Raw genomic sequence first — 14,485 nt, forward strand, 5'->3', positions numbered from 1 at the left:
TCTCTTAATGGACCCATTTATTTTCACCAATCAAGATTGAGATCTGGGAATGTTGATATAAACATTTTTGCTTGTTTAGGTTAGCTTGGATATTGTCAAAGTCAAAATATCGACCTTCGACGAAGGGCAATGTGCAATCTAACGAAAAGTGTAGCAATGTTGACGTGAACAAGATTTCCTAAATTGGTCGAACATACTATGTTGCCTATATCACATATAATAATGTGATTACTTAGATCCACGCGATTTCAAATTCCAAATCGCCCTGAAGGTTCAGGAGGAGCTCATCTCTTTTCATATATAAACCTTGCGAATATCCGTCTCAAATATAAATATCCATTCAAGTCCGCGGGTCTTTATTTCAGTCCAGTCAACGACATTTTCAGATAAAATGTATATCTCTTCTTCTTTTCACCTCATTCCGATGCTTCTAGGGAGCTTTGTTGGTGCCAATGCCGTACCATATTCCTGTGGCCATGGTGGAAAAGCCCTATACCTCCAATCGAACGAACAACAAAACTCAATTATCTCTATCCCTATCGGGGATGATGGCAAACTATATGGCGGAATCGCTACCTTGACTGGCGGCATGGGTGGTGATGGTATCAACGGAATGACTGGTGCACCCGCTGCCCCAGATGCCCTCTCATCGCAAAGCTCTGTCTTTGTCATCGACGATGTGAGTATTCGAACTACCCATTCAAAGCTTTCCCAAGTTTTTTTTTTCTTTTCTGACAGTTCAGCTTGTGTTTGCCGTGAATGCTGGGTCAAATACCCTGAGCATGTTCAGAATCAATCGATCCGATCCCACAAATTTGACCATGGTCGGAGAGCCGATCTCAGTTCCTGGAGACTTTCCTGTGACAGTCACAGCTTCGTTGAAGCGCAAAGTCGCTTGTGTTGGCTATACTGGAGCTAAATCCGGTGTCTCCTGTGCTGAGATTATGACAGAAGGACTACAGCATATGACGGAAGTACTTAATTTTGAACTCCGTCAAACCACACCCCCGGTTGGACCAACAAATACGGTTGCGCAGGTCTTCTTTGCTGAAAATGACACACGTCTAATCACCACTGTGAAGGGAAACCCGTCTACTAACCAAACGGGCTTTGTCTCTATCCTTCCATTCAAGCACTCGGACTCATCATTGTTTGAGATTCGTGATACTCGAAGCTCACCAGCTGGTACGGCAGTCTTATTTGGTGGTGTTGAAATCCCCGGCACGTCTCATCTATTCATCACGGATGCGTCTTTCGGAGCGACTGTTCTTGGATTAGACAGGACCACCGACAGAGTCTTTCTCAAAGACAAGATCATCGTTGAGAACCAGAAAGCGACATGTTGGGCCGCCTATTCTTCGACGCGAAAGAGCGTCTTCGTCACTGATGCAGCACTAAACCGACTGATTGAAATCAGTACTGATGGCGCGAAAATTCTGTCGATACTGAACTTGGCTAATGGTGACCCTGGTCTGACGGATTTGAAGGCTGTCGGTCGTTTTGTCTATGCACTTTCTCCAGGCAATGGTACTACAGCTGCTGCAATAACGGTGATTGACTCTTTACAGAGCCAGCAAATTCAACATTTTGAGTTGACTCATTTAAGTGCTGGTAAGCGGTCACAAGGCTTAGCAGTTTTTTGAGAGAAACTATATCAGAGACGGCTGGAGACGGCTAGAGTCAGACATTGGGAGATGTTCGGAACCATTGTTGATTGTGTGTGACTGATATTTCATCTGTGAAGTAACTAGATTTAATATGGTGTTCGATCAATTGGCATCTATCGTATCTTGTTTTAACATTATTACTGTCGTTGAGTCGATTGCCTCCTTGGGGCCATGCGAGAAATACTCATCCTGTTTTCAAGAGCTTCGTATCAGGGAACCAGAACCCATAATTCACAGTTCCGGGGTATTACACATTCTAATTTGACGTTGGAATTCTCGAAGTACCGCAGAAGGTTTGGAGGCGAAGGTTCTAGTTCAACATAAGACTTGCCATTCCTCAATTAGCAACAAAAAAACCATGAAAATATTTCCCAAAATTGGACTTATCCCCCAACTAATTCATACAATCTTATCAATTTCTCGTAGTTGTAGATTTGATACAGGATTAGTCATGCCCGTACAGATACAGGTCACGTGGTAGTCATCTGGCAGAATCACACCGCCTCGATAACAAATTTGTTATCGGCGGACTTTTTCATTCGCGGCCAGCTTAGTCGCTTCAGTCTCAGGAACCTCTTGACAGTCTTAATTTTCGAGAGATTGGATCGTCAATCCGCCTGTCAAAATGGTCCGTCAACTCAAGCATCACGAGAAGAAGTAAGTCGAGCAATCTTCCCGCAGCAAATCCGTCCTCAAAATCCGCTACTTGCGATCAAGTTCAATGGCTAATGAGTTTCCAACAACAGACTTCTCCGGAAGGTCGACTTCCACAACTATAAATCAGATGGAAATCACCGCGAACATGAAATTCGTCAGCGCTACCTCCTCCAAGACCCGATGGATTACCGCAAATACAACTCGATGTGCGGATCTCTGCGTCAACTCGCCCATAAGCTTTCCCAACTGGATCCCGAATCCGACCCCATCCGCAGGAAACTCGAGTCAGAATTACTGGATAAACTGTGGCGCATGGGAATCCTCAAACAATCTCGCGAGCAGGGTGCGGGTCTATCGCGTGTGGAGAGAGAAGTGACTGTTTCCGCATTCTGTCGGAGACGTTTGGCGGTACTGATGGTCCGCACGAGAATGGTGCAAACTATCAAGGCTGTAAGCTCTACTGTGAAGGGTCTCTGGGTAAATTCAAATTTCTAACTCTTTACTACAAATAGGCCGCAACTTTCATCGAACAAGGTCATGTCCGCGTTGGAACAGAGGTCGTTAATGATCCCGCTTTCCTGGTCACCCGCAATATGGAGGACTTTGTGACTTGGGTCGACTCCAGCAAGATCAAGCGCAACATCATGCAATATCGCGACAAACTGGATGATTTCGATCTTCTTTGAACGAGTTGAGCGATGTGGATATTGGGCGAGGGCAATTTGCCTCGAAAAAAGCATTTTGGAAATCTATTATGATATACCCGGCGCTTATGCATTCTTTCTCTACTGGCGCTATGAATAATTGACATACTTCTTCGTAATCTTTGATTACTTTCTATTCTGAATTTCTTCTTAGACTTTTTACCCCGGTCAAACGCTAGCCCTCTCCGTTGTGTAGCGACCACAGTCTCAGGAACCGCGGTAGTACCAGTATATGAAGTTTCCAAAGGCAATGAAGGCTACACGGTAGCTCTCTCGATAGCATCATACGTGAAAGGCCTTTCTTTGTCTTTTGAAAGCCGTTCGCGGAAATCTTTTACCGTGTGCCTATGAAGGAACTTTGATTCGGTAAAAGTCGCAGTGTCAATAGACCTTTCCCTCTCGACGCAAAACCTGATTTGCGTCAAGAATGCTGTGATTCAGTTTTACCGGATGGAGAGAATTCCGGGGAAGCAGCTTAGCATCCCAATAATAAGAGTGCACACAGCACAAAGTATTCAAGTATCGAAGAAGAATATATAAGTGTTGAGTTCTCCTTTGCCCATGCTAGGGAATATCAAATACTGGCCGGTGCCACCACGGACCAGCTGCCACTGGCAGCTGGTTTGGGACACCGAGGGAGCTTAGAGCTGTCCCAGTGTAACAGATGATTTAGTGATACAGTGATACTCGATATCAATTTTACCTCCATTCTTTCTCTCTTTATTTTCCAAGGCGCCGCCTCAAGCACACATGCCTGTATTAGGAAAATTTTCCGCCGGCATTACACTTATCAATATACATTGGCTAATAAATCCCCATAAAATACAGTAATTTCATCATTATACTCCCACTGTTCCAGCGATCACCATTTGAGCCCAGAAATAAAGCGCATAACCCGCAAGGATCCTGAGCCACCCACGGTTTCTCGGCACAGAAGACCCCCCGAAAGCATTCTTCGCAACAAAAAGGTCGCTTACAACAAACATAGCAGCTCCCAGGGCTCGTGAGTGCAACCAGCTGGTTGGAACGATCAACGGGCTCGTGGAAGTAGCGGCAGCAAACATTGTAGCGATGATAACGGCATAGACAGAAACCAACGGCTTCATATCCGGAGCAATACGGAGGTCCAGTACATTGGTCTGGAGCGAGGAGCGTGGCTGCGGATATATGACACCCAACCATTTTGCAGCGCTCACTGTCCCTATGAATGTGGCGGCAAAAGCCGTCCAGGAGGTCTTGTAGGAATCTTGCAAGAAGGCTACAGTGTAGGCTATGTGAGCTGCTGCGAAGGCGACAATACCGAGTTGGAAAGATATCGATACTTTTCCTGGCGCTTCCGATTTGCCAGAGGCTGGGTTTTTACTGTCCCAGCCATGGAATTCACGCCGCGAAGGAATAAGAAAAAAGTCGCCTAGCAAGGAAAAGCTAAGACCGATGGTGATGAGACGGCGATAGTCTGACCACTCTGTGAATGGTAAGAGCAATGGGCTGCTAAGGAAAGCAGCTGAAGAGAGCATTTTGAATACGGCGGTGCCCGTGTGTGATCTAGATTTCCATTCTGATAAAACCAATAAGGGCAGCGAACCCAGCAGCAAGCACGCCGAAGTCGAAATTGACATATTCAAGGATCTGTAGAGACCAGACACAGGATGAAATGCAATGGGTGTTTGGATACCTATCCAATCTTCAATTGCTCCGTATAGTATACGGAGCAATTGAAGTTATGGCCAATTCACCTGATTAAGCAGTTTTCTTGGCGAAAAGCCGAGGAACAACATTTGCTTGTGAGACCGAGGTCCTCATTCTCTTAGCTCTGTTATAGTCTTTGCTTAGACAATTTAACAAATTATGTAGTAGCTATATATTTTTCATTAATTTAAGAAATTTATTTTATGTGGGAATTCATAAGGACGTTAGATTCCATAGCAAACCAAGAGGATTTGAGTTGATATTCCCACGGGACACCTCAATAATGTACTTGCGCTAAATCAAATACTATCTACTGTAATGTATTGAATTCGGTATTCAAAACATGCTAGACAATATAAATAAGAAAATATACATCCATTTCAATATAAATATCCATAAATAATCTTTTTCTTCGAAGTATTGTATGCATATATATTTTTTGGAGCACATTGGACAATTCAGTATGTGGAGAATACCGCGACGCGACGAATGGTATAAAATGCGGGGTTTGGAAAACGGTATTTGGCCAAATTCTGTCATGATTATGATTGTGGTTATGGTATTTTGTATAGGACAGAACTGTACGTGGCAGTTGCACACAAACGGAGACAAAAAGGAGGAACTCATCGACGGGTGTTGGCTGAACGGCGAAGTATTGGAGAGACAGAGAAAGAAAAGAGAAAAAAAAAGAGAAGATGGGGAGAATAGAAAGTTAAGTTCGTTTGCGGGGCTGTGTTGTGTTTGATGGACATTGATAAAGCAGGCATTGGGCCGTTTGACAAGCCTATCCATCAGAAGGAGCTAGTGGATTGTTTGTAGAGATATCAAGGTTCTCAAAATCATGCTCATTTCTATAGCTAGATCTATTCCTGGCTCTAATGACCAGTAAAAGCCTTCCAGATCCCATCAAGATAACTCTGGACGTCGCTTGCACAAAGTGTTTCCATCTAGGGTAGAAGCTGACATTGCAAGGAAGGGTAGAAGGATCTTTGTTTGGAGGTTTTGAAAGTCTATGCTTTCTTCTCGGGGGAAACCACTCTTTGAATTGCCCTCGAGGCATTACCCACTGGCCAAGCAAAAGAAGAAGTGGGATCCTGGTCCACCTCACCAGAAGTAATCAGATCCACAGTAGCAACCGCGATATAACCTCCGATTGCAGTGAAGAAGTGCCACCTGGATTCTGTCAGTATTTGGCTACTCGATTCGTACAGACATAGAAACATACCATCCATGGAACTCAAAGAAGAATGCTAGAGGCAGCCCGACTGTATTTTTTGCACTTGTCAAAATCCCACAGCCGAACTCATCGATCAGCCAGACGAAGTAGCCGAATCCAAAGCAGACTACATCACGATTAGCAATTTGCGGTGAACATAAATCATTTGGAAAATGTGGCACTTACAGCATCCAAATAACGATATTTGGCGCAGAGTCTTCCTCACTTTCAAATCAGGAACTTGTCCAGGAATAATCTTGAATGTCCGCGTCGCAATCAAATAAACAGCCAAACCAAACGAAGAAGCATGAAGAAGGAATTCATCCATAACCATATGGACAACCATAACGATGGTGAATAGAATGGTAAGGATAATCCCTATCAATCGAGTACGCTGGGGACTTGCTTTGAATGATAGAATGCGATACAAAAGCGGCGTAGTAAGAAGATGCATGGACAATTCATCCGCTGTGATATGAAGAATCAGCCAGTGTCACTTTGAGCCGTCATCTTGCGAGAAGAAATGGAATTATCTTGGAACTCACACATCTGAGTATGATATTTGAGGGTCATATGATAACCTCCAGAGCAAACGCCAACGCCAATGAGTCCAATGTACGAAATAGAGCGGAATGCAGCTTGTGGCTTTTGGCGGAGCTGAATCAGGCCATAAATGCCATAACAAACTATACATTGACATGTTAATAACAGTTGTATCTTTGTGGTGACACAATTCACTCACTATAAATAAAACTGCTGAAGGTATTGATGAATTCAGCCACAAATCGCGTTATGACATAATCCTTTTCAAGGACACGTCAGTAATGTAATCAATAATCAATTGGCAAACAGATTCAACATCTATTCAAGAAGAAAGGGAGAATACCTCTTCACAAAAACTAAACCCAGTCAGTCATGAACCGTCTTTAATCATGCAATTGGTGAGAGAAAGAGACGTGTTTGAAAACTAGGTAGACACGAAAACGTACTTCAAATAGGATGTCGGAGGACCCCAGAAAGGGATAAGGGATGAATCCATTGTTTAGGACGTTTGTTCGATGGCTCAATGGTCGAAAACTGCCAAGGAACTAGATTCAACGTCGAACAATGGGATTGTTTTGAAGTTTGCAGTTCTAAAATAGATGCGGGTTGGTTGAAAGCTGGCCGAACCGCTGGACTCTCGTTGGAACTCGGGCCGAGCGGGTGCGATGTCGGTGAATTCCGGCAAAACAATAGTGAACACAGTGGAGGTTGATGGATGGTTGAAGTTGTGGTGTTTATCGCTATTTGACATTGCAAGCTTCATTGTATTGTATGGCGCATAGTATACAAATTTCGAAGAATTCGATTGGCAGATTTCAGTCCCTGGGGCAGACTCGTATTACTGTATCCAGGGGGACCCACTACCATACGAGTATTTCACAAATGTTCTATAGGATGCGACAACAAGTTACTATTGAATAGAATTCTGAATAAATAGACCAATTTTGTATTGGGTGACGTTCAGGTAAGTGTGCAGACGGCGTCGTATAAGTATGTACATCAATGCTAATTGACAGACGGGTATCATGAAGTCTTGGTAAAGTGATGCGGTAGAAATAACGAACGCAAAAATATAGAGTCATGTCAAAAACAGAGCGAGCCGATCTTTCCTTATGCACAGGATTTCGAATTAATGGTCAAAATATTCACAAGGGAAGAAGAGTGCAGATATAGGTATTGTCTAGGTCATGCGCAATGCAAATGCAGATGCAATAAGACCTCTTATTCACGACTAGACTCGGGAGTCCAGTCGTGAATCTTGAATCATGGGACAGAGCAGCCTTGCTCTGCCAAAGTGGCAAATGGCACCCGTGCCAAGAGGCTGATCAAAGAAAGATAAAAGATGAAGGGTGATGAAACCATGAAAGTAGAGTACGAGTTTGCGTCAAGCTTTACTTTATGCGGGGGAGGTCTTAGACCGACGATATATCCAGCGTCGAGGACCGTGATCCGTTCCCTTTCCAAGAAAATCGAATATTTGAACTTGAGATTTCTCATGCGGAGCGATTTCAGTATTTTCAAGCTCTTCATCTGGCAAGTCCATTCTGAATCGACGGACACTTCCCTCTCGACATGTATTTCCTTCTTCGAAGAACGGCGTTCTAGCCTCACGCGTCTGACACCAGCGGGGAGCTACACGTCGCCACAAGCCACGGACACCACGACCAGCACGGTCAATTTTCTCATATTCCGCTCTTCGAGATTCAGGGGATGTCCATTCCATCACCGTCGCCGGGACGTGGATTGAAGATGCAGATGAACTTTGAATATGTTCCGAGTTATACTCGGGTGTTTTGCTAGGAAGTGTATTTGACCGGTCTCGATGCTGGAGAGGGATCGGTGAAATAGTGGAACTTATAGAATTTCGATGCTCAAATTCAAAACGGCGACTAGATTGTGATGATGCCACTGGGGATGGTGGTCCTGAACCATCAGCATCGGAAGAAGTCCGGCCGTCAAGTTCTCGAGGGGAATTATATGTTGATGATGGCGCTCTCGAAAGAGCAGGCACGGAGCGTATATCATCTGGAGATACGTTGGCAGTATCGTCCATTTCTTGGAACAAACGACATGACTCTCGATGAAGTGCTAATAATGACGCTCGTCTCTCATGTGGTGAAGGGCGAGCTGGCGGGACAGGAACGATACTTGCAGTAGTAACTGCCCTCCGTGAGGAATGTAAGGAGCCATGACGACTAGGAGGACGCGATCGGGCCGTACTTCTTGAATTTGAGCGAGAGTGTTGTGCAGAGCCCGTTGCAGATGTTGGTCGTGATGCTCTTCGTGGTCGATTTGTAGAAGTGGGTGGTGAGTCCGGGAATGCGGCCATAGTTGCCGTTGCCGCTGTCGTTGTTGGTGGGTCGATTCTTTTGACTTTAGGTATATCCATCTTAGAGAGGGGCTGAGAAGGCGAGGGTGGAGTAGTACTGCATTTCGTAGGAAGTTCGATCACTGCTGTCTCTAAAGATTTGATTTCAAGACGAGAAGGAAATACAGCAGGTGCAGTGTCCATGTGAAGATCGCCACGCCATGTGACGGCCATTCGTAAACCTTCAGGTCCTTTGAAGAGACCTATAGGAGAAAAGTAACAAAGGCAAAAGTGTCGAATAGAATGCGCGCCTTGTCGATCGATACTCCAACACGATGAAATTAATTAGGACTGGGCAGGAGGGGTTGTTGTCATTGTGTAGCCCATGTCACCAGGTTTGGGTATACTCCGGTAGTATAAAAAAAAAAAAACAACAACAGAAGAGAAGAGGACGACCCTGGAGGACTTCACCCAAAGTAATCAGAATTAAACTTGAATTAAAGAACGAAATAAGTTCCTGCACAGCATCGGGACCCGACATTTTTTTAATTCATTTCATTTGCACACACCGCTCCTCGACAAGAAGAGAAGCGTCGTAGTAGGCTAGACTAGTCTAGTGGGGGGGGTTGACAAGCCTCCACTTCTCTCCAAAGCCAAGAAGAACAAGACGAAGAAGACCAAAAAAACCCTCGCACGGTCTGGATCGTCTCAACCAACGCCCCTGCAGTGACGAATATGCAGGGGGTTCGATTCGGGTTTTATTTTCGTACCACGCGGCGCTTATAGGATCTTCTTCCTCGTTTGTTGTTGGCTCAAGTGATGAAACGTACCTTACTATTTACTCGATATCGACCGCGCGCCAAACTTCTCCTCGAAAACCATGAATTATGAGCTTTGTTACTGGTAGTCTTTGTAGAGCTGGGACCCTGCATCGATCCCTCACCAGGTCAATACGACGTGGTCCCTTCCAACCAGGTACACCCCGCCTCTGCCCCACAAAGCATCATCAAAAATCAACAAATCCTGTCTTGATGGCGGACGGGTGTGAGTTGGTCTGCCGATCGCACACAACAATCTTTTTTTTTTCACTGTAGCAGGCTAGCGAACTCTGGTTGATTCCAGCGCTTGTCTCAGTGGTCGATCATGGAGGGAAACACTACGAATGACGGGACTGCAAGTAAGAGATTTCAAATACCGATAGACATACTCCGTAATTGTGAACATCATCGCCTTCGGACGAGAGCTTGGCAACGTGGGGTCAGTTCACCATTGTCACTCGCACAGTCCATTACTGTCGTAATTGTCTTTAATACATAGGTTAATATCAAGTTCAGTAGAAATTGGCGGGTTACACCGCTGGCAGAGTAAATTAATATAAAAAAAAAGTCTTGGAATTATTCATTTACCAGTCTAGTTTTTAGGGCTAGACTTTATAGCTTCGGTGTGGCTCTGTATACCACTCTATGCTTGTCCACGCTAGACAACCCTGGAAGAAATCATATCGGATTACTCTCCGATCCGGGTAAAAGCTTGTCGAGATAAAGAGGGGTTTGGGGTTTGTTACGACGCAGCGGACCTTTTCAAGAAATGCAACTCTCTAGTAGCGCCGGCATTGGGGATCCTCTAAAGAGCGGTATACATGAACATGAACTAGTATTGTGGCAAACTTGTAATAGTAGCCAGGGGTAATCAACGCAACTACTATGTACATAGTTAGTGAAAAGATTGTACGACTGCGGAGTATTTCAAATTGCGGTCAATTCAACAAATGTCTTGACGGACAAAAGTCCATTTGGTCCTGCAATTGACGACCAATAATTGGAGCACGGCGGTTGTAGTCCCACATCTAGCGGATTGACCAAACCCTTTCCGCATTAACCTTGCACTAAACTATTGATCATCCTAAACAAGTCTATTCATCCATCTATGGCTTGTTTCATGGCACGAGCTCCCTTCGGTCGTCATAATTAGTTGCGAATCAAAGATCTTTTTTACTAGTATTTGAGCATGATTCGCCAAAACCTACACGACCTCGCGTCGGTGTTGAAGACATTCGGGAATGTCTTGTTGAAGAGCTGGAAAGGAGACTAGAAGTGATCCAATTCCATATGTATTAGTACACGAGAGGGCTGAAACCGGATACCAGAAATTAAAAGCTGATAATGAGATCAGATAGTATTGACTGATATGAAAAAGGACACGCTGTGCGTCAGAGTCCTCTGGAACTTCTATCTTGGTTCTGAGTACGCAGTTCAGTCCCTTTTCTCTTGGGAGAAACACAGAGATCACCAGGAAACGGGAAGGATAGGACCCTTCGCTGGTCTCTCATCAACCACCTCTCGACAATTAGGTCTTAATATCTCCTTGCAAAGACGTGACTCAAGGATATTGGCGAACCTTCATGCTTGGAAAGGTTGTAGTAGCTCTGACTGATTTGGTAGCTTGGATAATTTCATGGCCCGCGCTCAATGTAGCCTGTGGCTTGACCAACCGCTGCGAATTCAACTGTCTGCTACGACGGTTTGGATAATTTTACATTTTGTATTGGGTTGCAGCTCTTTGAAAGCCGTCAATCACTGTATAAGATTGTTGTAGAGGAACTCAATATGGCATAAATGCCGAGAGATGCTTGACCGTCGGTCAGCACGTTCAGCAAGTTGTGCATTATTCGGTTTTCGATCCATACTGATTTAGTCCCTTTGTTTTTTGGCTTTATTGACGGCTTTCAAAAATGAGATAATTTCTCCAAATCGAAACACTTGATCAGTATGCTGAACCTTTCCAATAATCTATCCCATGCGTGGCCAATAAAATCCGTAGGCGAGCTAATATACATATGTGTTGGGAAATATGGTATGCCGTGGCATTCCACGACAATGGAGGGATCCATAGATGTTAGGTGCGTTCGAGAACCTCTGGATGGGACGACATTAATGTCAAAAGAATTCAAACTCTGCCTCATCAAAGAGCATGAGTTGATCCGGCTCGGACGTATCGCTTGTTTTATCGAGTTCAGTTGCTACTGCACCCTGTTGCTCAGTCAGCCTGTCCCCAGGCGACCTGCCTCGAGGCGATTTGCCCTTCGAAGGTGAGGGTCTGCCCGATCAAGGTCCCATTTGAAACACCAATAAGTGATTCGATCATTGCTTGCGTCGATCATCCATTTTATTGATCTTGCCAAAACATGGAAACATTTGGAAACCGTCCAGTGCAAATGCTAAGACCCTGTGTCTGGATGTCCAACAGTCCAGTTTTGCGCCTCTCCACGGTCGTATGTCCGGACTTTGACTGTTACCAGATCTTCAATTGCCTGGCATATTGGGAACAGGCAACCAGGCATTCATGATCTTCGAACAAGGAAGCCGAAATTCGTTGATGGAGAAGACCTCACGGGGTTCCTAGTTGCTCTTGAGTCTGACTCAAACTCGAAACAAAGCCGAATTTCTAGAGAAGATTGTAGTAACAGGATAGACGCGACTCGTAGATGACGCGATGTTGTCGTGTCTGTGTATGGGAGAATTTGATAAGAGCGACACATTGAAAAGCGCGAAGTGAAAATTTTGGCAGCAACGAATATAGCACTTCTACGTATACTATTCTCTATATAATATCCATGGTATTGGCCATATTTTTCCATCTTTTCATTTTTGTAGAGCCGCCATTTTGTCCTCTCGGCAGTTGAATATCTCACACGTTTCTCCAGCGAAATAAAGGGCTTTAGGCTACTGCTTCACTTTACAGGACTTGCTAGAGCTTTTTTTTCTTTATCCTAATTATCGTGAAATAGTATTGATACCTCATCCTTTGTAGAATGTTTAGCACAATATTTCATTATATACTTATCTCGGATTGGCTCGCATGTGTATTCCTATTCAAGAAGTGATCAACATATCCTTCTCGCAACTGAATTCCACGTTAGCAGTACAGAAATCTATGAGCATTCCATGGGTCAAATAATATCTCAACTGTAGTGGTCTCAGTAATGAGTAGTGTAGCAAGTAGAGACATCAATATAGTCATTTAAGAGGAAAGAAGCCTGATATAAAAGATAAAGTTAGTCTAAGTTATGACACGACATACATATTTCGAGCGGTAACTGGTCCAGGGGGATATAGTATAACAGTGTGCTTTTGCACACAAAGTTCAAGGTAATAGGCTGTTATGCGAGGAGGGCTATGGGATGATCTTTGTATAATGTACATAGATATTGATAATTTGCTGCCGTAGCTTGAGGATTCTTTGTATTGGACTGCGTGGTTTAATGATCTAATCTCTCCTCTAGTTTTCTAACATTCAAAATTCTATACTAGTATCCCGTGGCCTGCGCATAATCTATAGGTATAGATTAAAGAGCCTCACATTTGACTTCAGTCATAATTGAAGATTCTCCTCGCCTGTAATCAGAAAGCGATTCTAAACAAGATCATCATTTGCTTTGCCAGATGCCAGCGTACACTTTTTGAAATACCTCGATGTGTCTCCCATGGGAACCGAAACAGGCAGAGACTCTTCGCACAGATAATGCAACACAGTATAGTACCCCAAAATACTAGCCGTAAATGCAAAGGCCCCTGCAACAGTCGAGAATGTTTTACTCGTAGAAAACCTACCATCACCACGTTTGAACTGCGAGGCAGCATCGAAGCAAAGGCAGAGCTCCAGTGAGAGAAATATCAAGATATAAACAAGATTACTGTAGGAACAGTCAGTTCAAAGCAAAATATTTCAATAACAGAGCACAAAACTTACAATCTTATACTGGCGATCAAGAAGAATAGGTTGAAAACACCCCATACTAACAAGGTTAGACTCGAACCAATTCTCGGGTCAGAACGGAGTAGGTCTCACGAAGAATGAAAAAGCCAAAGGCATTATAATATTCCGAAGTATACCCGCCATAAGCATCAATGATCCCAAATGAAGGAATCATATTAGCTCCATACCCAGCATAAAACAATGCTATTATACTCATCAGTAAAAATGTCTCCTTATACTCCTAGTGATAAGTGCAAAAATACGAGTAGATCAAACTCACCATAAGCAGAGAGAACCGTATACGAAAACGTATTACCACGAACCATTTCCCATTGTGCAGAAATAAGCAATCCAAAGAACGCCACAAAACAAAGATCGCCAACGAAAAGAGTTTGTGTCGAAACATCGCGAAAATTCATCATTGCCAGTGATACTGAAAGGAGTGTTGTTGCAAATCCGCCCATTGCCAAGGGTGCCTGTACAGCTTATTAGCAATCGTATAATATGTTTAGCTGGTGCTCTATATCCCAAAGCGACTGATGCAAGTCAATGAAGCCAAGAGAGATATCTTACAGGGTCTGCAAGGCGTTCATTTTTGGAATTGGCTTGGTGCTGTGATATGTACATGGCGGCATTTCCACCTTTTCCAATAGAGCCGGACATTGACATTGAATGATGTCGGTAATGGTATACAAGTGAACTGTACCTTTACACTTGGATAGGAAAATTTAATCCCCAATTAGGTATATATATATACCGTCTTCTATAAATACTCTAGAATGGTATATAATGAATATTTTTCACGCCTACAGTCTGAATTGAGTAAAAGTATCCGAGTGTGGATCAAGCAACGAGAATAAAATGAAAATAAGCCGCAAGGCTTAAGAATGCGAGGTCAAGACCCGTTTTTCACTCAATGATTTGATTGTGGATTCATAAGGTGATA

The 14,485-nt window shown here is 43.9% G+C and overlaps 6 protein-coding genes across 6 annotated transcripts; 2 read left to right on the forward strand and 4 right to left on the reverse strand.

The window, feature by feature from the left end:
- Positions 1-424: 424 nt before the first annotated feature.
- N7469_003785 (uncharacterized protein) lies at positions 425-1,643 on the forward strand (the record flags this gene model as incomplete). Its single annotated transcript, XM_056642705.1, has 2 exons — positions 425-679; positions 744-1,643. 2 exons carry the CDS (start codon positions 425-427, stop codon positions 1,641-1,643), a joined length of 1,155 nt encoding a protein of 384 aa, XP_056502117.1.
- Positions 1,644-2,292: 649 nt separating this feature from the next.
- Positions 2,293-3,010, forward strand: N7469_003786 (snoRNA-binding rRNA-processing protein IMP3; the record flags this gene model as incomplete). Its single annotated transcript, XM_056642706.1, has 3 exons — positions 2,293-2,324; positions 2,414-2,774; positions 2,837-3,010. 3 exons carry the CDS (start codon positions 2,293-2,295, stop codon positions 3,008-3,010), a joined length of 567 nt encoding a protein of 188 aa, XP_056502118.1.
- An 857-nt stretch (positions 3,011-3,867) lies between these two features.
- On the reverse strand, positions 3,868-4,545 carry N7469_003787 (lysoplasmalogenase; the record flags this gene model as incomplete). The annotated part of the gene is made up of 1 exon (XM_056642707.1): positions 3,868-4,545. One exon carries the CDS (start codon positions 4,543-4,545, stop codon positions 3,868-3,870), a length of 678 nt encoding a protein of 225 aa, XP_056502119.1.
- A 1,182-nt stretch (positions 4,546-5,727) lies between these two features.
- Positions 5,728-6,972, reverse strand: N7469_003788 (ceramidase; the record flags this gene model as incomplete). The annotated part of the gene is made up of 7 exons (XM_056642708.1): positions 5,728-5,890; positions 5,943-6,060; positions 6,120-6,401; positions 6,479-6,619; positions 6,676-6,736; positions 6,820-6,832; positions 6,923-6,972. 7 exons carry the CDS (start codon positions 6,970-6,972, stop codon positions 5,728-5,730), a joined length of 828 nt encoding a protein of 275 aa, XP_056502120.1.
- Positions 6,973-7,872: 900 nt separating this feature from the next.
- On the reverse strand, positions 7,873-9,018 carry N7469_003789 (uncharacterized protein; the record flags this gene model as incomplete). Its single annotated transcript, XM_056642709.1, has 1 exon — positions 7,873-9,018. One exon carries the CDS (start codon positions 9,016-9,018, stop codon positions 7,873-7,875), a length of 1,146 nt encoding a protein of 381 aa, XP_056502121.1.
- Positions 9,019-13,197: 4,179 nt separating this feature from the next.
- On the reverse strand, positions 13,198-14,202 carry N7469_003790 (GPR1/FUN34/yaaH; the record flags this gene model as incomplete). Its single annotated transcript, XM_056642710.1, has 5 exons — positions 13,198-13,477; positions 13,534-13,579; positions 13,633-13,743; positions 13,820-14,015; positions 14,113-14,202. 5 exons carry the CDS (start codon positions 14,200-14,202, stop codon positions 13,198-13,200), a joined length of 723 nt encoding a protein of 240 aa, XP_056502122.1.
- Between the last annotated feature and the right edge of the window lie 283 nt (positions 14,203-14,485).

The sequence above is a fragment of the Penicillium citrinum genome (assembly GCF_028827155.1).
Source record: "Penicillium citrinum strain IBT 23319 chromosome Unknown utg000003l:1.0-4596430.0:1.0-4598250.0, whole genome shotgun sequence".
NCBI classification, from domain to species: domain Eukaryota; kingdom Fungi; phylum Ascomycota; class Eurotiomycetes; order Eurotiales; family Aspergillaceae; genus Penicillium; species Penicillium citrinum.